Consider the following 22,301-nt stretch of genomic DNA (forward strand, 5'->3'; position numbering starts at 1 on the left):
GAGTAACGTAGGATGAAGGATGCCCTCTGGGAAGGTCTTCAATCCTAAAATAAGATATAGGAAGGGATGGCCTACTTTTTCTGCATTTGGACAGTTTCGTCTACATGTGATACCTAGAAAAACATGACCATCTTAGGCTAGATTCTCTTGTGCTCCAAAAAAGACAACCAACAGGCTGAATTCTGCAGGTTATAAACATGGATAAAATCTAGATTCTTGAGAACGTAACTAGGTTATTAAGCTACTTCTGTTTCAGTTTTCAATGATCATATGTAAAGGCAGCCTGACTGATTCACAGCACTAGAGTATAAAATTTGTTTCTGTACAATTGGATTGTTTTAACCACCCAAAAGAAACTCAATTTGCTCAGGAATGACCAGAACTGGCTTTTCCGTAACACTGGTACCAGAGGGTATAAAATACGAAGACTGCTCTTAAAAACAATACAGTTACAACTTGGACTGCTGGGTTCTATGAAAGGGTATAAAATCTAAGCTCTTAGCTTTTTCCTTAGTTTGATACTAGGAGGAAAAAGAAAAGCGGCAGAGTACAACACTCGCTGACCCCAATTCTCATTTATGCAAAACTAAGGTTAACTCTGCAATTCAAATATTAGGGTACACTAAAACAATAGGAAGCCATGGTAAGAAGTACTAACCCACAGGCAACACCGACTTCACTCTGAAGGAAGTTGCACTGAAAACTGAGGGGGGCTAGAAAGGTGTGATTAATGTGCTGCAAAAGAACAAATGCTGCATTCCTTAAAGAACTTCAGCCTTCAGAACTTGGCTAGGAAAATTAAAATATCCCCAAAGGTACAACTAATTTAGGATTAGCTAACAACTAGCTGAGCTGCAGCAGTCCTAAGCAGAGTGAGTACCTGAAACCAGACCTGACTACCTAAAGATTTTTGCCTGAGGCCCACACTGTTCTGCATTCAGTACACACTTACTTCATCACAGGCACAAGCTGGTAAGACAAGTTAACAGAGCTTAGAATCTATGAAAATTAGTCTGTAGTCTTCTGGTAAATTAATTACCCACTCTTTCTTTTCCAAGCACAGGTAGTTAAAACACGGGCAAGCTTAAAATTGTTCCTGAGCACAGGGCCTACCCTCACCTCTGTTTCAGAGCTGGTATTTCTGTAGGTTCGGGCTCAAGTATTTCATAGGCCAAGTTCACATCCTCTGTCTCCCGAAGCAAAGCATAAATGGGTTCAATTTGTTCATTAAACCTTGCCAAAAGTGTGCGTGCATCTTTTTTGGGCATTGCTGATTCATCTTCTTCTACCTCTGTGCCGCAAAAAGTGCAGCGGAAAGTTCCTACAGAGAAAACAAGGCTCAGGTCAGGCAAGAGAAATGATCAAGACTAGCCTTTAGCAAACTACTTGTACCTCCACAACTCCTCTACCACGCCATTATTAAAACTTTCATTTACACAGGAAAGATGAAAGGGTTTTACAGTGAACATCCACATGCCCACCATTGAGACTCTAAAGTCAACATTTTGCTCTATTTATGATGTTTCTATCCATCTCTCACTTTTAGTGTATTTCAAAGTAATGTCTAACCTTCAAATGCAGCATAGCAGTTTTTAATTATATTTCTTAAAAATTTATTTTAACTTAAAATCGAAATTTTTTCAGCTTACCAGTGAAACCTGTGCCCTTTTCGAAAAGCCTTTTTTATACATAAATGTTGGCTAATATAGATACCTGAAACCAAGTTCCTAGTCATACTGTACATTGTTACAAGGCTATTTTTTCAAATTTATTAGCCATTTATATATAAACTATTTAACCAATCATTTTAAAAATTAAAGTTCAAGAAGACTTTATTGCTCTTATTTCTATATCCCTGACATTCAACTGATAACTAAATTGCAGTAATTCCTTAGACACATCTAAGATTTTTCACTTCTGTTGGCATGTCACTAGCCACGACTGCCACTATTCAGCAGGAAACAACGTCCTAACTCTGGTCTTTGAACCTCTAGGTTCTCCCTCTCCAGCCCCATCTCTCCAGCCCCACGTGGTCTGTGCCACTGCTGCTGTTGCCTCCTCACCCTGCTCTGAAGTGTATCTAATAGCTGGATTTCTAAAGCCCACAGCATCAAATCTAAATTTTTCATACTAACATTCAAGATCTTGTATGATGTGACACTAAACACACAGCCCAACCACAGTCCTTTACTTGTCAAGTAAATTCTCACATTTGAGAGAAAATATATTAGACATTAAGATACACATTTGTATAGTGATTTTGGTTTCTAAAACACTGCCACATACACTCTTTGATCCTTATACCAATCCTACAGAGTGATGTCAGAACTGAGGCTCTGTGGAGTTTTGTGATTTGTCTGAAGTCACACAGCCAGTAAAAGAAAACCATTAACAGCAGCTGTTGTATACTGGTGTTTACCAAGTATCACCAACTCTCTGAATATTGCCCATTTAGATCTATAAAATACAGAGGTTCAAAGGGGTTAAGTAAATTACTCAAGGTCATACAACTAACTACTAATTGTGAGGAGGGGGCAAGAATCAAACCCACACTATTTTGCTGAAACTCACACCCTACACATGTGACTGATACATAGCCCCACCCCTAACCCCTCTTCCCTGGTAAGTAATAAACAAACTAGGCATTTCTGTCTCAACACAACAGTAAAGCCTGCTGATTATTTCAAACAGAAAATTTTTTACTGCTTCTTACACATAAACAACCAACATCATGTAAATTCTTTGTCCATATATCCTCTCTACAACACTCTTCATCCATCTTCCCACTGTCCAAATGGCACCTAATTCTTTACACCAACTCCAAATCAGTGAGAGAGAAAAACCACCCCTCGAAGATAAAAGGTGGCCCAGCACTCACAGTTAGGTTGTGATATATCTCTATCAAACAGAATCTCACAGATTATACCAACGGCAGATAAGGAAGGTCCTTTGTGACCATTAAGGAAGTGATGCAAAGCCAAGTCTGTTTGAGTCCGAGTACAGACAAAGGCAAGGTCTCTGTCCAAAAACGTAAAAGTCTCAGCTAACTGGGACTATTGCTTCTTTACCAATTACAGTTTTAGCCTGGCCCTGTGCTTCTCACCTCGTAGATAAGATTTAAGATACCCAATCATAGAATTATCCCCACTTCTTGACAGCACCCAATCCAGAGCAAACCCCCACCACTTCCCTGAATCCTCCCCCAAATTACCTAACAAAAGCCCAAATCCTCTGTCCAGCCGGGCCTTACTGTGACCCTCCACGGTTCCCTGTGGCAAGTGGCTTCCCTTTTTGCAGAAAGCATTGATAAACCCAACTCTGTTTATCTATGGGTACGTTACCGATGGTCTTTGACTAGTGGGCATCAACAAAGATTCCAGCTTAACCAACTAGACAAGCATACTATTTACCAAAATAAAGAGAGCAAGAAGTCCTTTTTTCTTTGTGGGGAAAAGATATAAATTCGCTTAAAATATCTGAATCCACATTGCCCACTGGTTATTAAAATGTATGTTAGAAGGCAACTTATTACAACTACTTAAAGCTCGTAAGCGAGATAAGTCCTTTATTCAAGTAGACTAGGAATTCTGACATGAGAATCAACAAGATATAAATGGTAACTGAAGCCATAACAGATCAGAACATCAAAAGAGATCAAGCAGAGTGAGAAAGATTAGGCAGTCAAGGCATAAATCCAAGGAAAGAGGAATCCCTAAGACAGAAGTGGCCTAACCAGATGGAATTTCAGGGAAGAAATGATTTGTGTTCATTTATCAAGGTTAAAAATTAAAAATTAGTGACCTTGGCTAGTGGGTTTTATTTGGTATGCTATCATAGATTATTTTCTAACTACTTCAGGTTGTCTCAGCCTCTTCTCTTCAACAGAAATAGAAAGAATATAATCCATGTGGGATCATATAAAATAAGGTCTACATCAGCTCTCAAATACCTGCTGAATTTAAAAAAAAAGTAATGTGGAACTTACACTAAATGGTGAAAAATGGGTGCTTACAAATACTGTCAAAGACAACTGGAGAATACTGCAAAACTATCTAATTCAATACTTTTCAAAATTATATTTAAAGAAAGAAATTCCATTCTACAAGTAAAGAAGTAACTAATATATAAACATACAAGTATTCTAATTAAAGCACAGAGAGCCAAGACAAAGGGCAACACTCTAATCCTCTCCACATATGTCTCCAAAGCATTACAAGCTGGGCTCCTCAAAGTCTTGCCTTGGCTGTAGTTTGCTGCGAGCCTTTGTACTTGCCTGTTTCCTCTACCCAGTATGCTATTCCTCCAGATAGGTGAATGGCTAGTCTTCTTAGTTCAGTTCTCTACTCAAAAGTCACCTCAGTGAGGCCTTCCCTAAAGAACATTACCTAAAATTTCAATACCATCCTGTCCTCCCTTGTTTCTTAACATTTGTCACTATTAAACATACTATGTTTTATCACTTATCTAGTTTATTAGATTGTCATTAAAATTAAGTTATACCAGTGTTTTTAAAATGCCTTCCCAAATACCCAATTTCTCCTTTGAAGACAAGATACATTCCAAACTGCAACTTGAAATAAACAAACACGCTTGTTAGTGTTACTCATCCACATAAAACAGCATGCTTATATTTTGGGAAGAGTGAAAGAGATCTCTGTTAACACCATCATTTGGTAGAACAGTAATCTTAGAGTAACAGTCCTCTACTTGAATAAATTTGGCTTTGTGGGGGCAAAAATAGCGGGAAAGCAGTATAAATCACCAGGGTCCTGAATTCTAACCTCATTCAAGTAGCTTTCCAAAGACCCAGGTTTAATTTAGATTAAGATTTACTAACAATTATTTGTATAAAGGCCCATTTTGTAGCTCTCAAAAGAGTAGCTTAAATATTACTATCAAGAACTGTAAAGAATCTGAGATTTTATTCTACTTATAAGCTAACAAATTATCCTGCAAGTTTCATGGGTGTTGGAGAAAGACACAAGACTCCTAGGGTCAGAGACCCTAGGAGCATTTATTATTCACAAAAATAGCAGAGGCCACTGTCAGCTTTGTGACAGCTCTGAAAGCCCCCAATTCCCATACAGTGACACACAGAGAGCCCGGTGACAATTGTACACATAGTGGGATATGTTACAAGAGGAAAATTCTGATATGAAGGAACCCAAGTCTTTCATAATGGGCATAAATATACCCATCCTTTGCTCTGGACAGTGATGGTATCTTGCCTACACTGAACTGGGCAAACATGCGCTGAAGGGAGACTATTACTTTTTTAATTTTATTTTTCAATTACAGTAGACATTCAATATGCAAGACAAGAGTGGTTAGACAATCATATAATTTACAAAGTAATCCCCCTGATATTTCAAGTACCCACCTGGCACCACACATAGTTATTAAAATATTATTAACTATATTACCCATACTGTACTTTACATCCCTGTGACTATTTTGTGACTACCAATTTGTACTTCTTAATTGCTTCACCTTTTTTCACCCAATCCCCCAATCAGCCTACCATCCGGCAACCCTCAGTTTGTTCTCTATCAGCCTGTTTCTACTTTGTTCATTTACTTTGTTCTTTAGATTTTGCATGTAAATGAAATCATACTTGTCTTTATTTGACTTATTTCACTTAGTATAATACCTTCTAATTCCATCCATGCCGTTGCAAATGCTAAGATTTCATCATTTTTCATGGTCAAGTAATACTGCATTGTATATATGACCCACCACTTTTTTATATGCTCGTCTACTGATGGGCACTTGGGTTGCTTCCATACCTTGGCTATTATAACACTGCAGTGAACATAGGAGTGTATATCTCTTTTAGAATTAGTGTTTCAAATTTCTTTGGATATATACCCAGAAGTAAAATCGTTGGGTCATAAGACAGTTCTATTTTTAATTTTTTCAAGGAATCTTCAAACTGTTTTCCATAATGGCTACATCAATCTGCATTCCCATCAACAGTGCATGAGAGTTCTCTTTTCTCTATGTCCTTGTCAACACTTGTTTATTGATTTATTGATGACAGCTATTCTGACAGGTGTGAAGTGATATCTCATTGTGGTCTTAATTTGCACTTCTCTGATGATTAGTGATGTTAAGCATTTTTTCATATATGGGGGAGTATATTTTTATTACACTAAACAGTAAGCAAACTTGCTCTTTGCTCTTGAAAAAATATCTGTATCTTCCAAGCTGCTCACTATATAAATACCCTTGAAAAAAATGTAGTCTACAAAAAAGGCCATCAGATAGTACCTCTTATTACAAGACATACAAACGTGTGAGAGACCCACAGAGAACTCTCATCTCCCAACAGTTACCACGTCTGGCAAAACCACGCTGGAGGTAACACCGGCCTGACATCTCTGCAACCTACATTCACCACACACCAGTTGTAAACAGGAACAGGCCTGTCAAAAGCCAGGTCTGGAGTCTAACAAGAAAAATAGGAATTTCTACATTTTTATGGAAATGACTTAAGACTAGCTTAACATACCAGCAGCACTTATATAAATTTCACTAAACATTAAAAAATGTAAATAAGCTTTTCCCAAACCAGAGGTGGGGGTAAGAAACTTAGCACATATTATGTACAAAGTACCATTCTACTGAGTGAGCGGTGGAGCACAAATAGAATCGCCATCAATAAACTTAAAGTTTACTAGAGAAGAAAGATATCTGGAGATAAGCATGATCAGGGATCAGTGCAAAAATAAAGCACATAAGCATTTTAGAGATAAAAGAAGGAATACAACTTCTAGCTTGAGAGTACTAGGGAAAGTTTATGGAAAAAGTATGCCTTTTGAGGTAGACTTTAGAAGAAAAGTAGTTATTAGAGATCAAGGAAAAAGGGGAGAGAACAGGACGTTCTAGATCATAAGAGAAACAGGTAATTGAAAAAAACACTAAACTGTAATTTCAGTCTTCTAGGAATACAGTTATCAAAAAGAATGGTAAAAAAACCCCAGAATTAACAGATAAACTACAGTGGCCATAAGTGGGTCTTGAATGTCAGGCTTCATTTTGACTTTTATTCTTGAGTAACAGAAAAGTAATTGAAGGCTTTTGGGAAAGAACATGAGGTAATCAAAACTAGTATTTATTAAAATTGACCTGCCTTACTGGCTTGAGATGGTCTTCCAATAAGTCAGTTCTTAACAGTGTTTTCATAAAAATCACTAGTGAAATTTTAAATTAATACCCAGGCCCCACCCCAGAGATGCTGATTCAATAGTTCTGGAGTGGGGCCCAGGGTGTAAATTTTCAAAGTTCCACAACGAATTCTAATGCATACCCTTGGTGGAGAGCTGCTGATCAATAATCAATATGATAAATATCCCAACTCTTCTTGTAAATGGACCACTTTGCACTAAGTAGTGTGCACAGAATACATGAGAGAAGAAACTGAAATTGAAGCTCATAGCTCCTTGTCATTTTTCCCTTCCCTCACATTAAACCAAGTAGGCAAAAACTGGAAATAGCAAATCCAAGCCAAGGAAAACATGCAAGTTAGATCCAAGAATGTGACAGCCGGGGGAAAAACAAAGACTAGAAAGATTCTTTAGGCAAAGCTTGACAAATGATGGGAGTAAGAAAAAAAAAGTTCAATGATAACACATTTGTTGATCATCTACATTCACAAACCACAAAAGAAATAAGAAAGCTATGTCACAGATATTCTCGTACGTTCATCAGAGCCAAGTCTGTGTCAACAGTATCATCCAAATCTAACATACGAGGGAATGAAGACTCAGAGAGGTTAAGTTTACTAGGTCATAACTAAAAACAAAAATCACACATCTGATGCAAATACAAATCTTTCTGACTCAAAGGACTAAATTCACAGGACTGTCCCGAATCACACCTCACTTTCCCAACAACTATCATCCCTGCCACATACAATTTAATGAGGCCTGCCCATGTATACACAGAGGCTCTAATTTCTTAAAACAGAAAACAGAGGGAGAAAGAATTTGTAACAAAGAATTTATTTAACAAACATTAAGTGCCTATCACATACTTGGCATTTACTCAGCTGAGGCTTTTTTTTTTAAGCTGGCCTTAATGTAGCAAGTTTTCTAGAGGATCAAAATTGATCTAGTTGTAACTAACAGGCATTGAAAATAGGGAGAAAAGATCTTATACAAATAAATATCTCAAAACTCTGTGCAGGTTGTCTATTTAGTAGTATTCAATATATGAAAGTCTGAATTCTGTAACTCGGGACTCTTCCAATGAAAGTATGTATCTCCAAAATGAGAAAAGAAATGAAGTTCTCCTTAGATTGAAAAGAGAAAGAATGCTTTGGAACTTAATCTTAATTGAGGAAAAAAACACAAATCCCGTTTAGAACCGTATTTTTCCCTCTTAACTGCAGTATATACTGGGTTGGCTGAGAAGTTTGTTTGGTTTTTTCCATACAGAGGCTCTAGAACTGCTTAGTTGCCTTTAACTTCATTGGAAACAATTTTGTTAGATTGTACTGTCACAGCTGTCATGCAAGCGTGCATTTTTGAAAAAACATCAAAATTGGTGAGTTTTTGTATAGCCACTTTAGTATTAAAGATGGAAGAAAATAAGCAACATTTTTGGCATATTTACTTCATTATTTCAAGAAAGGTACAAACAACTGAAATGCAAAAAAAATTGTGCAGTATATAGAAAAGGTACTGTGACTGATCAATTACATCAAAAGAGATTTGCTTAAATATAACTAGTGACAGCATAAAAGCCCTGGAAGAGAACATAGGCAGGAAAATCTCAGATATTGCACACAGCATATTTTCACCGATATGTCCCCTAGAGCAAGAAACATAAAGGAAAGAATAAACAAATGGGATCTCATCAAAATAAAAAGCTTCTGTACAGCTAAAGAAAACATCAGCAAAACGAAAAGGGAACCAACCATATGAAAAAACATCTTTGCAAATGATACCTTGTATAAGGGTTTGATCTCCAAAATATATAAAGAACTCACATGACTCCATTCCAGGAAGACAAACAACGCAATTAAAAAATGGACAAAGGACCTGAACAGATACTTCTCCAAGGAGGACACACAGAGGGACCAGAGACATACAAAAGGATGCTCAGAATCATTAGCCATTAGAGATACACAAATTAAAACCACAATGAGATACCACTTCACACTGGTCAGAATGGCCATCATAAAGAAATCAACAAACAACAAGTGTTAGAGGGGACTGGACAAAAGGGAACCCTAGTACACTGTGGTGGGAATGCAGACTGGTGCAGCCACTGTGGAACACAGTCTGGAATTTCCTCAGAAAACTAAAAATGGAACTGCCTTTTGACCCAGCAATTCCACTGATGGAATTATAGGCTAAGAACCTCTAAGCACCAATCCAAAGGAACCTATGCACCCCAATATTCATAGCAGTGCAATTTATAATAGCTAAGTGCTAGAAACAGCCTAGTGCCCATCAGTAAATGAGTGGATAAAAAAACTGTGGTACACTTACACAATGGAATACTGTGCAGCAGCAAAAAGGAGCTCCTACCCTTCGAGACAGAATGGATAAATCTGGAGAACATTATGCTGAGTGAAATATACCAGGCAGTGAAAGACAAATACCACATGATCTCACGTATAAGTGGAACCTGATCAACAAAACAAACAAGCAAGCAAATAATAAACAGAGACTTTGAAATAAAGAACAGATTGATGGTAACCAGAGGCAAGTGAGGAGAAGAATAATGGGGAAAATAGTGGAAAGGTCACCAAGGAACACATATAAAGGACCCATGGACAAAGCTAAAGGGGGTAGGATCGAGGGTGGGAGGCACAAGGAGTGGAGGTGGGGAAATGGAGACAACTGTACTTTCAAAACAATTAAAAAGAAGAAGAAAAAGTGGTTTGTGAAGTTTTGTGCTAGAGATTTCCTCGCTGGACAATGTCCCATGGTTGGGTAGAGCAGCTCAAGTTGATAGCAATCCAGTAGAGACATTAATTGAGAACAATCAACGTTACATGGAGACAGCCAACATACTCAAAATATCCAAATCAATAGAGTTATTGTCGAAAATGAGAAATGTGTCTTATTTTATGGACTTTTTTGGCCAACCCAATACAATGAATAGGTCATCAGCTAATGTCAAGAATTCACTGTCAAACATTTGTCAGAGGTACTAGTTGCAACAAGAATATTATTCAGCCATCTACCCACCAAAAGGAGGAGGAGGAGGAGGGGAAGAGGGAGGAGGATGAGAAGGAGAATAAGAAATCAAAACAAGCCCAATTCTTTTGATATGGCACAGGTGCTGCAGTGGCGGTCACATCGCAGCCAAGTCCTCAAGGCTGACTAAGGAGCCAGGGAGGATCAAATGTCTGCTGCTGCAGAGCCCTGACACCAGCACAGTGGGACTGATGTCCCAAGGACTTCCCACCATTCTGCCTTCCTAAGTCTAGCCAATCATCTTCTGAGTCACTTTGGTGGAACTCATGTTCTAGTGGGGGAGTAAACAAGACAAAACGTAACATTAGGTGTTGATAAGTATAAAAAAGAAATACAAAGTAGTGAAAGAGGATGAAGAAAAAAAGGTGATAGAAAGGTATATTACTCTACTATACAGGATGGAGCAAAATAGGTTTACAGTTGTGAGTATGCAAAACACAGACTTTATTCTTATATTATCTTTCTTACAAACAACTATAAACCTACATTTGCCCCCACCCTATATATAGGAAACTCAGGGATAGCCTCTCTGATCTGGCAATGAGTGAACAAAGACTTAAAAGAGCAGTATAGAGACATTTGGGCAAAAGGAAAACAGCATGTAAAAGGCAGGTAAAGCAAAGGCATGCCTAGTGCATGCAAGACGCAAAGATGAGCTATTGTGGAGTGAACATGGGAGAGAGTGGTGGAACAAAAGCCTCTGAAATAAGAGGTGAGCACTGATAAAAGACCTTGTAAGTTCTGTTAAGTTCTGACTTGACTGAGTAAGGGGGGAGAGGGGGAACCTTAGGAAAGTTTTGGGAAAAAAGAATGACATTACCTGACGTGCTTTTCAGAAGAGCACTGGCCGTGACAAACAGTCTATAGAAGAAGCAACACTGAAAGCGAGGAGGCTAGCTAAGACAGTAGTGCAAAATCTAAGCAAGAGATTATGGCTTAGATAACTTTTCTGGAGAACCCTACACCAAAAAAAAACAAACTTTGAATAAACTCACCTTCACTCAACAAGTTTCCAGGAAAAATAATAAAACAAATGATGAACAGTTAGTTCCATGTTAAAACCAAGTAACCAGGATCAGATCTCCTGGGATTTTAGTGAGATAAGGAGGAAACCATAAAACTTCAAAGACATATCACTAACATATGTGATTAATGTTACCAATCACCATATACAAGTTAGGAAGCATATATGGAGATAGTTTTGCCTCCCACTGAATATTTTATAGATCATGTATATATGGGGAAAGGGAATGAATTGGGAAGCTTAGGAAAATTAGACTGCTGAAAAATACTGTTCTCCACTATGCCACAATGTGTTTCTGAAGATAGCATAATTCAACAGCACATATTTTCTATATGAACACTACTATAACCACGAGTTTCAACTCCTAACCAAGATTTTCACATTATTTAAAGGTAACTAACATCATCTTCTAAGAGCAGCAATAAAACAACCCCAAGCTTCTTTATATGTTTAAAATGTCAACTATTCTCCAAATGAAAGGGTGTTATGAAATTAAAGTTGAGAGAAACCATATATTTATAAAACAGACTGAACTCAACACTTTATACATGCTAAAAAAGGGTCTAGAATGTTTAAAGGATTTTCCAAGGTAATAGTTACTAACATAACTCAAGACTAGAAGTCAGGGCTCTGGATCCTAATGCACTGTCACTTTACTTATAATGCACTGTCACTGTCTTATAATTACTGCCTAAAAAAACAAAACAAAACAAAACAAAACAAAAAACCCTTCCAGAAATGACATGTTAACTGAATATACAAACTAAGCAAAAGGACTCAATATAGTAGTAAGTGCCCTAAAAACCCTGACAATACTAATAAAATTTGACCAAGCAATATAATAACCGTAAGTGTTGTAACAACAAAATAATTAAGAATCACTTTGCTTTCTCAGATTTCAGAAGGGCTGCGGGGGTGGGGATATAAGGTGAAAGGGCTGGAAGCTAACCAAATAGTTGTTAACACACTGAAAGGTGGTGAGAGTGGGGGCTGGGTTGCATGGGAGAACCCAGAGGAAAAATTAGGTTTGCCATTTTATTGTACATATTTTTCTAAATTTAAATTCACATATTACTTACATATTTTTAGAAGGAAAACAAATGTTATCTTGAATCCTTCAAAAGTACTCAACTCCCTCTTAATTGACATGAAGAAGTTACACAGTCATTCTTGGGCCATTCTTTGAAAGCATTATCAAGTCCTTTGCTATAACTTTCATAACTCTAAAGGTGCATATATATTAAAACGCTAGTCTCAAAGTCACCTTTTATTCTAATTTCCAAACTTTATTTGATAAAACAAATCTCTTCAGTATAATTGGGCGAGGGGAAATGGCTAGAAAAAGGAATTGCTATTCTAAAAGAGTTACAGACATGACAGATACATAGTTATATATTATTTTACCTATAATAAAAAGAAATTTTAAAAATCATACTTTAAAAACTCACTGCACAACACCTAACTCTGTAAAATACTCACTTGCATGCAAAAGAAAAACAATAAGGTTTAATGTATTTTTAAATTCAGAAAATCTCAAATATATTAATGATATACACAATAAAACTCCACACCCCAAAACTCAATTTATGAATGAAATAAAGCCATACAAGTCTAGGCTTCTGTCCTTCCTTAAAGAGACATATCTAGATTTGGTATAATTATGCATCATTTCTACACTCTGTAAGTCTTCTCATATAGGGGGAAAATATACGGTGCCTGGGAGGGAAGACAATATTCTTAAGTGGTAGTTTGGTGAATATTAAAGCTAACAATAAGTTCTATAAATTAGGCCTAAATCAAATTAATCTCAACAAGCAGTGAACAGGCAAGAAGTCTGTGGTTATGATATAACTATTTGAAATATAATAATTAATAGAATATTGCATGCCAGCATCAAAACTAAAAGCAATTTTGCACAAATAACTTAGCTCATATATAATCAATATCAACACACAACAAAGAAAAGGCAAATGACTTTTTTTTTTAAGTTCTCAAATCTTCAAGATCAAACACAGCAAATTAAAAGAAAAAAAAAGTCTTCCCTAAAGTATTTTGGCAGGCAGGCCGGGAATAGAGAGAAGGTAAAAAAGGGAAAACACTTGTTCCATACTCTTTCCATACTTGTTTTTATTTAACTTTTTCTAATTATCACCTCCTCCCCCCAAAATCCACACCTTTGAGCTTTCCAGTATCATTTCCTAAAGAACCTGCCCTGGGCAAGATTCCACTCAGCAACTGAGAAAAAATAATCATAGAAAGATTTCTTTCTGTATTTGCATTTTTAGCATTTTAGGAACTGAAAGCACTGCTTTTATAAGCTATCTCCTGTCCTAACTAGAAGGAGATAAAGGAAAAGTAGCCTGCTCTGTGAAGGTAACATTAACAAATCTCTTAGGTTAAGGCAGGGGTGTCAAACTCATTTTTACCAGGGGCCACATCAGCCTTGAGGTTGCCTTCAATGGGCCGAATGTAACTTTAGGCCTGTATAAATGTAACTATTCCCTAACAGTTAAGCAAGAGCTCAGCACGGCCGCTGGGTAAAAACAAGGTGGAGAGCTGGATTCAGCCCCTTGTATTTGCCATCTGTGTGGGTTAAGGGAACTGAAGAGGAATTTTAATCAGGAAACTGATCTGTCTATAAATCAAAAAGCTGTTCCTGTAGTCACAAGGCAAGAAGAGGCTCATATAACATAACGCCAAATTTCTACATATGAAGTTTACTTGAATATTCCAAGTGACTCAGAACTAACCACTAGAATTACAACAATTTCCATTACTGGCTATTTTTAAGACTTACTTATTAGATAGATACTGTATCTCTTTAATTTAAGAGTTAGTTATTAAAGACTTCTTTTACACTAATTCTAAAATCTGTCTCTAAGTAATTTTCATGGAGCCACACAACATAAGCTGAATCTCCACAAAAGCTATCATATGCTTCCCTAACATTCATTTTGAAACATCCCAGAAATCTATATAGCCCTAGGTTTAACTTTATAAGAATACTCCAAATCCTAAACATAGGCATGTATATGTGCACTCACACACAATTTGATGAGCTGAACAAAATAAAATAACCTCTAAATTATTTTTTTTAATTTTATTTATTTTTTGAAAGAGAGGGGAAGAGAATGAGAAAGTGAGGGAGAGAAACACTGATGTGCATGAGATGTATCAATTGGTTGCCTCTTGCACACCCCCTATTGGGGACCTGGCCTGCAACCCAGGCATGTGCCCTGACTGGGAATCAAGCCAGAGATCTTTTGGTTCACAGGCTGGCACTCAATCCACTGAGCCACACCAGCCAGGGCAATAATCTCTAAATTCTTACCCCTAAGATTTTATTAAATATACACTTATAAGATTTATTTTTTACAAATTTATTTTTCAGGAGACATCTGGTTAAGATGTAGGTATAGGTAAATGCAGCTCACCTCCTTGCACAATCACAGCAAAATTACAACTAAACTACAGACCATCTATCATTCAGAGCCATCAGATATTCAGGCTGTATGGAAGTCCAACTACAAAGGAATTACAGAAACCACCTTCGTCCATATGGGTAGAAAGGGCAGAATGGGTTGGTCCCAAACCCATGTGTGGTGGATATAAAAATGGAGGGATATGTCGAGAGTGAGGGATCACAACCCCACATCACACCACCTAGCCCGGAGTTCCACTGCCAAAAAGATAAATCTCCATAACTTCAGGCTATAAAAACCAGGTACTTCAACAACATAAAATGATCCAATCAGGAATGAGGGAGGCACTAACTGAAATAAAGAACAATTTACAAGGAATCAACAGTGGAGTGGATGAAGCCAAGAACCAAATCAATGATTTGGAACATAAGGAAGAAAAAGGCATTCAATAAGTAGAGAAAGAAGAAAAAAGAATCCTAAAAATTGAGGACAGTGTAAGGAGCCTCTGAGACAACTTCAAGCACTGCAACATTCACATGATAGAGGTGGCAAAGGAGAAGAGAGGGAGCAAGAAAGTGGAAGCCTATTTGAAAAATAATAAAAGAAAACTTCCCTAATTTGGTGAAGGAAATAGGCATACAAGTCTAGGAAGCAGAGTCCCAAATAAGATGGACACAAAGAGAGATAGACCAAGACACATCTAAAATGCCAAAGGTTAAAGATAAAGAATCTTAAAAGCAGCAAGAGAAAAACAGATAATTATCTACAAAGGAGTTCCCGTAAGACTGTCAGCTGTTTTCTCAAAAGAAACTTTTCAGTCTAAAAGGGACAGGCGAGAAGTATTCAAAAAGGTGAAAAGTGATGAAAAGGACCTACAACCTAGGTTACTCTATCCAGCAAAGCTATCATGTAGAATCCAGGGCAGATAAAGTGCTTCCCAGACAAGGCAAAGCTAAAGGGGTTCATCACCACCAAACCATTATTATATGAAATGTTAAAGGGACTTATTTAAGAAAAAGAAGATCAAAACTATTAACATTAAAATGGCAATAAACACATGACTATCAACAATTGAATCTAAAAAACAAACAAAACAAACAAGCTTAACAGAAACAGAATTATAGATATGGAGAACAGCTGGGAGAGGCTCTTGGGGAATGAGAGGAAAGGTGAGGGAACTAAGAAGTTAGAATTGGTAGTTTCAGGATAGGCTGGGGATGTTAAGAACAAGGATAGGAAATGGAATTGCCAAAAAACTTATATGCATGACCCATGGACATGAACAAAGGAGGAGGGACCACTGAAGGGAGTAGACAGTGCTGGATGGAGGGGGGCATTGGGGAAAATTTAAGGACAACTTTAATAGCATAATCAATAAAGTAAAAATAAAATAAAATAAATTTTAACTTATTTCAAAGTTTATTTAAAATGGGATGCCCAGGTCTCCAGATGATTTCAGCAATAGGTGCTCCCAAACTATCTGTCTCAAACACCTAACAACCTTATCCTATTTACAATAAACAACTTTATCCTATTCACAATAAAAAACTTTATCCTATTCATTATAAACAACTTTATCCTATTTATAATAAACAACTTTATCCTATTTACAATAAACAACCTTATCCTATTCACAATAAACAACTTTATCTTTATTCACAATAAACATATATATCTTTACAGAAGCTGTAAAACTATATTCTTTCATCCTGTATTCCAATTGCTGAAAATTCTTAAGAAAACACTTGAAGAGGAACAAAACAGTATATATACAAAAATATTCCAAGCATTATATCGACACTAAGAAAAAATCTGATAAAATCAAAGTGCTAAAAAGATGCAGAAAGGAAAATGGGGGAGGGAGGTGGAATCTCACCTATTAAAACATTTTTTAAACAACAGATAGAAATAAGAGCTTGGGAACCAGACGATCGTGGTTCGATTCCCAGTCAGGGCACATGCCTGGGTTGCAGGCCAGTTTCCGGCAGGGGCCAGTTCCCTGCAGGGGATGCACGAGAAGCAACCATACATTGATGTTTCCTCCTCTCTCCTTCCCTTCCCCTCTAAAGATAAATAAATAAAATATTTAAAAAAAAAAAAAGAAAGAAATAAGAGCTTGGTACATTAAGGAATCAAGAGATCACAAACTATTTTTAGCTATGATCGTAATTATGTTAATATGCAAGTTAGTAGTTTTGTGGGTAATATTTTCTCTTCAAAATCATCTCTGGCCTTATGGCTGCACAATTTTTAAATAAAAATGGACAATATAAAGCCATTTCCATATCATCTATATGAGAATACATATAGATGGCCTTAACATCTATAAAGAGAATACACACTCCCCTTTTGGGGAAGCCATGTTGCTGAATTTAACTTAGAAGTGCCACTAACTAAATTACCCATGGCTGAGATTGCTGAAGTAGAAATACTAAGTCTACTTACATGTCAGAAAGCTCACTAAATATAAAAGCATGCACTTATGAACCACAAGATGCTACTTTGCTGATTTGAGGAATTTCATGTTATGTTGTCTTTGTTTTGATTACTTAAACCCCGATATTTCACCAAGTAAAACAACTAGTTTTGCCTGGTTAAGTTTTTGAAACCAGAGACTAGTGGACAAGGCCAGGTAATTCCATTTTAACAAAATAAAAGTATCTCGACATACTGTAATGGAAAGACCTCAAGTCTTTTTTCCTTTTTGTGTAGGGAAAAACCCAGTTCTTAAATTGTGTTTCTTCACTGTCTTTTACCCGTCACACATAACACTTCACTTCTGACACTTCTGGTGACCAAATGTGTGGAGGTTTTGCCCCACACCAACCAATTCTCAGTAATATCTGCTGTGTGTCCTACCATTTAACTCAATGCTGACACTGCCTACCTAGAAAAGCATCAGATTCCATAGGTTAAGGGCTCAGTCCTACAAGACTGCTCCTTGGTTCCCAGTTTAGAAACCAGTTTGCAAGCTCAAGTTACCCTGTTCTTCTGAATAACTGACTACAAATTAGAGGTTCCAATGACAACCCTCTCCACCTTGGGTTCAATTAATTTGCTAAAGCAACTGCAGAATTCAGGGAAACACCCACATTTACCAGTTTATTAAAGGATGTGATAGCCCTGGCTAGCATAGCTCAGTAGATTGAGCATGGGCTGCGAACCAAAGGGTTGCCAGTTTGATTCCCAGTCAAGGCACATGCCTGGGCTGTAGACCAAGTCCCCAGTACAGGGCACGGGAGAGGCAACTGAAGCAATCGCACATTGATATTTCTCTCCTTTTCCTCCCCTCTCTCTAAAAATGAATAAATAAAATCTTTAAAAAAATGAAATAAAAAAATGTTTAAAGGATGTGATAAAGAATACAGATGAGTATCTAAATGGAAGAGCTGTGTAGGGCAAGGTTTGTGGGATGGGGCTCAGAGCCTCCATCCTCTGTCTAGGCATGCCATACTCCCAGCACCTCCATGCCCATGGGTTCACCAACTTGGAAGCCCTCTAAACGTCACACTTGGCAGATTTTATGAAGGCTTCTTCACATAGGCATAATGGGTTATTAACTCCATTTCAGTCTTCCTTTGTCTTTAGAGATAGGGGGATAAGGCTGAAGATTCCAAACTTCTAATCATGACTTGATCTTTCTGGTGACCAGCCCTGACCCAGCAGCCCACCAGTTGCCTCATTAGAACAGAAGACATTTCTATCACCCATGAAATTACAAAGATTCCTTTTCAGGAGCCCTGGGTCAGGAATAGCAGTCAAAGGCCAAATAGTACAAAAAATGGTTTTAGTGTTCTTATTGCTTAAGAAATTACAAGGGTTTTTACGAGCTGTCCAAGGAACGGGGCAGAGACCAATATATATTATCTATTACGTCACATATACAACCATCAAACATCTGGAGAAAGTATGACCCAAGAACAACAAAGACAAAACCTAATGGAAAGTATGGAGAGAACCTACAGTCTTTTTTTTTTTTTTTTTTTTGGAGAGTGGGAAGGGAGGGAGAAAGAAAGGAAGAGAAACACTAATGTATGAGAGAAACGTCTATTGGTTGCCTCTCCCACGCCCACAACAGGGGACCAGGTTCACAACCCAGGCAAGTGCCCTGACGAGGACAGAACCCACAACCTTTTGCTTTGTGGGACGATGCCCAAACCACTGAGTCACACTGGACAGGGTAAAACCTACCATCTTTTGAGAAAAGAGAGATGAGGTAGGGAAAAGCTGTAATCTGAATAGTAAGATCTCTGGCTTATGTGTGAATTAACCTTGATAAAATAACTCCTGTTGGACTCAGAGTTTCCTGAGTCCAGAGCTTCCAGATGTTCATCTCGGAGTCACTACCCTCTGGCCAGTAGCAAGAAGCTGCCCATACATATGATTTAAGAACTTTTATCAGGGAAGCTGTAAAGTCTAGAAGGCTTCAAATCTAATTCCTGAATACCCCCCTTATTTGATTAAATAACAGTCAAACCTAGTAACTGTTGAGATGGCAATGGAGATAGCCCACCAGATATCCCCATTATTTGGTCGGAAATATCTTTCTCTAAAAGCAGCCAGGAAATAGAATAGCTTTATATAAGTCTGGGCTTAGAATGAAGACTGTAATCTATTAATTTAAACAGAGCATAAATATTACAGTATTACAGCAGAAAAAGTCCCCTCCTCCTCTGATACATATACTAAATGTTTATTTCCCATCTTCTTAAAATGAGTGGAAAGGGAATGAATAGCGAGCAACACAGGAAGAGAGCAGAAAAAAAAAAGACCAAAGTTTCTGAAGGGAATGTATAGACCAGAAGAGAGTGTCAAGTTATTAATAGTACAAAACAAAACTAACAAGTAGGCTGGGTCCCAATATCGCCCAATCAGCACATTCTCTCCTTAAAGGAAAGTCCAAATGAAAAGCCAAATTATAATCAAAAGGTAAAATGACTTATTCTTGCTTTCCTTGAATCCCTTCTTTCCACCTTCACCCTGACCATAACTTTATTAAAAATACTCTTTGCTCAGACTGACCACAAAGCAACTATTTCAGTTTTAGCTCTATTCCATAAAATGTTGTCATGCCCCCTACCCTATCTCAACTCCCTAATTCAAACAACGTGACTATATTTGGGTGTTAGGCCATCTTTTCCACAGGCCATCCATCAGTCAATTATAACTAGCTTCATTCAGACACTGACCTTAAGTGAAATTCAAAGAGCATCATGGATCAGTCTCATAAATAATGATGTATAAGTAGTGGAACAACTTCCTTTTAGAAAGGTTCATGAGATTAAGTAAGAATCAAATGATGAATAAATGTAGTAGAAGCACATTACTTTAGATTACCCTCTCTGAGGGACTGGATAACACCTTCCACTGTAGTCAAGAGAGGTGAAGACGACCACTTCTTCGCCTCTCATCTGCAGAAGACCACAGAGCCAAAACCCAGAACTCCTTAAAGAAATGTCAGAATGAACAGCAAAAATCACAAGGTTTTCCTAATCTGTTTTGAAAGAGCACCAGATATACTCTACAGATTTCTTCTATAGCACCCTCAAGCAATTCTTATACTCAAGATGGTTAAGATTTTGTTATACCAAGATTCTTTCTAATTAATTGTTTGTTCAAGGTAAACAGGTTCAGACAAATAATTCGGACAAAATAAACACTGAACACAAATTGGAATTCTTTAAATGACTTTTCATCAAAATGACTACTTCACAGTAAATAAGCAAAAAAAGCCATAGTCTATCTTTAGCTCTTTTGTTAATAATCTTAATTGATATTGAGATTATTCCCCATTTAAAAATAATTAAATCTTTTAAAATGCACAATATATATTTTAAAATTAGAAAATTAAACAGTACACAAATCTCTAATTTTCTTACAATAAAACATTTCATGTATAAAAGTTTAAATTACATTTTGATAGTTTTTTAAAAAGGCAGATCTATGAACTAAGAAGGAACCTATATTCCTGAATTCAGCTGTAACAAAGGGACAATCTAACTTAACAGCATCACTCTTTCTATAGATTTTTTACCTCTCAAAAAACAATACCTAATTGATCCATTGAGTAATTAGCAAAACTATAATCTTCTTACTAATCTCTTTACACGTTTACAAGTGACAAGACAAAATAACTATATAACCCAGCACTTTAAAGTTTTTCGTGTTAATGCTAGCTATACTATACTTTTGGAAAATGTGTCTTCTAATTCTGGTTGATAAAAAAAAATCCTTAAAATTAAAGTATTTAAGTGAAGCAAATTATATATCTTGTTGACATTTCCCCTCCACTAATGAATGGCCAAGAGATTATTATAGATCTATCCACTTGTTATCTTGGAAAGGGTACCCCTCTTATTTCATCTGGCTCTTACCTTTCAGGTCTCAGCTGTTACTTAAAACTCTCCCAGAGGCCTTTCCAGATTAGATGCCCTAGTTAAGTACTCCTGATAGCACTTTAAACTTCCACCAACATAACATTTATATACACTGTATCGTAACCATCTGGCAGTGACTGGGACAAGTAAGTGCTCAAATATTTGTTGAACAGAAGAGGTCAAAAATAAAAGTTGTCAGAATAGCCTCAAAGTGGTAGAGAAGTCCACCCCTCAGATCAGGCCGTAGCTGTAAGTGAGGGAGCAGTGGCAGGAAGGCCATGGGTGGAAGAGCACACTCCCTTGTGAAGGAGAATGACAGTCAAACAGGACAGTAAAAGAAAAACCATATGTTGATTTACTTTTATATATCCATTTACTTTTATAATGCCATACATAATTGGCTTAAAAATTAAATGAAACAATTTAAGAAAAAGGGTACATATTTTATAAGTTACTAAAGATTCATAAACTGGAAAAGCCTTACCTGTCATAGGATCAAAGAGCTGATTAGCTTCTAAATCTGTAAAAGTATTAGAACAGACAGGACATTTGAAGGAAGCCCGATTGGTGGAATCTCTCTCATCAGTTTCAATCCTCCTTCTCATGTGGTCCAATTTATATTTTACCACATTAACAAGAGTACGATAATTGATAAAGTAGTAGTTATGGCGAGTGGTTTTCCCATCTGCAGCAGTCTCTACTCTCATTCTGCATTTGATGAACTTGTCTCCCTTTAAATTATTCAAAACTGACCGAAGTTGCTTCCGATCAAACTTGAGCAGCTCCAGCATATCCTCCTCTTTCACACAAGGGTTCCGGATCAAGATGTCCAAGGCCAAAGCATGTTCAATGCCATAAAACCCCCGGATCACATACTTGGCCAATCTCTTCAATGCTGCAGGAACCTCCGTGAGGACATCTGGGTCTGCCATCTTTTAGCAGTAAACCTCACTTTAAATGTACTGAATTCAGAAAAAAAGAAAAGATTACCTAGGCATATAATAAGGACACAGTAATCATGTTAAATCTAGACTAATCAACCCATTAGGGAGCTACCACTACTCTTAGAGTGTCACAAAGGCACTCAAATCATTGTTTTATAAGACTTATAATGCCTAAGCATTTGACAGAGAACAATATTCTCCTCAAGAACACACAAAAGATTACACCTAAAAAGCTTGACATATTTCTTAAATGGCTATTTTCATCATCTACATGTGCTTGGTTCAAAAAATTAACTTACTACTTATAGCAATGATACATATCA

The 22,301-nt window shown here is 37.1% G+C and overlaps 1 protein-coding gene across 2 annotated transcripts in view; it reads right to left on the reverse strand.

The window, feature by feature from the left end:
- The window catches only part of GTF2E1 (general transcription factor IIE subunit 1), a 49,306-nt gene that overhangs the window by 22,292 nt on the left and 4,713 nt on the right, over positions 1-22,301 (reverse strand). For both annotated transcript variants that reach the window (XM_037051541.1, XM_037051542.1), the window contains exons 2-3: positions 21,519-21,996; positions 1,120-1,321 (exon numbers count right to left, since the gene is read on the reverse strand). In XM_037051541.1, the coding sequence (XP_036907436.1) occupies positions 1,120-1,321; positions 21,519-21,966 (650 nt within the window). In that variant the 5' untranslated portion in view covers positions 21,967-21,996. The remainder of the gene's footprint in view (positions 1-1,119; positions 1,322-21,518; positions 21,997-22,301) is intronic.

Source organism: Sturnira hondurensis, unplaced genomic scaffold, assembly GCF_014824575.4.
Source record: "Sturnira hondurensis isolate 20B ecotype Veracruz unplaced genomic scaffold, ASM1482457v3 Scaffold0007222, whole genome shotgun sequence".
Lineage (NCBI taxonomy): Eukaryota > Metazoa > Chordata > Mammalia > Chiroptera > Phyllostomidae > Sturnira > Sturnira hondurensis.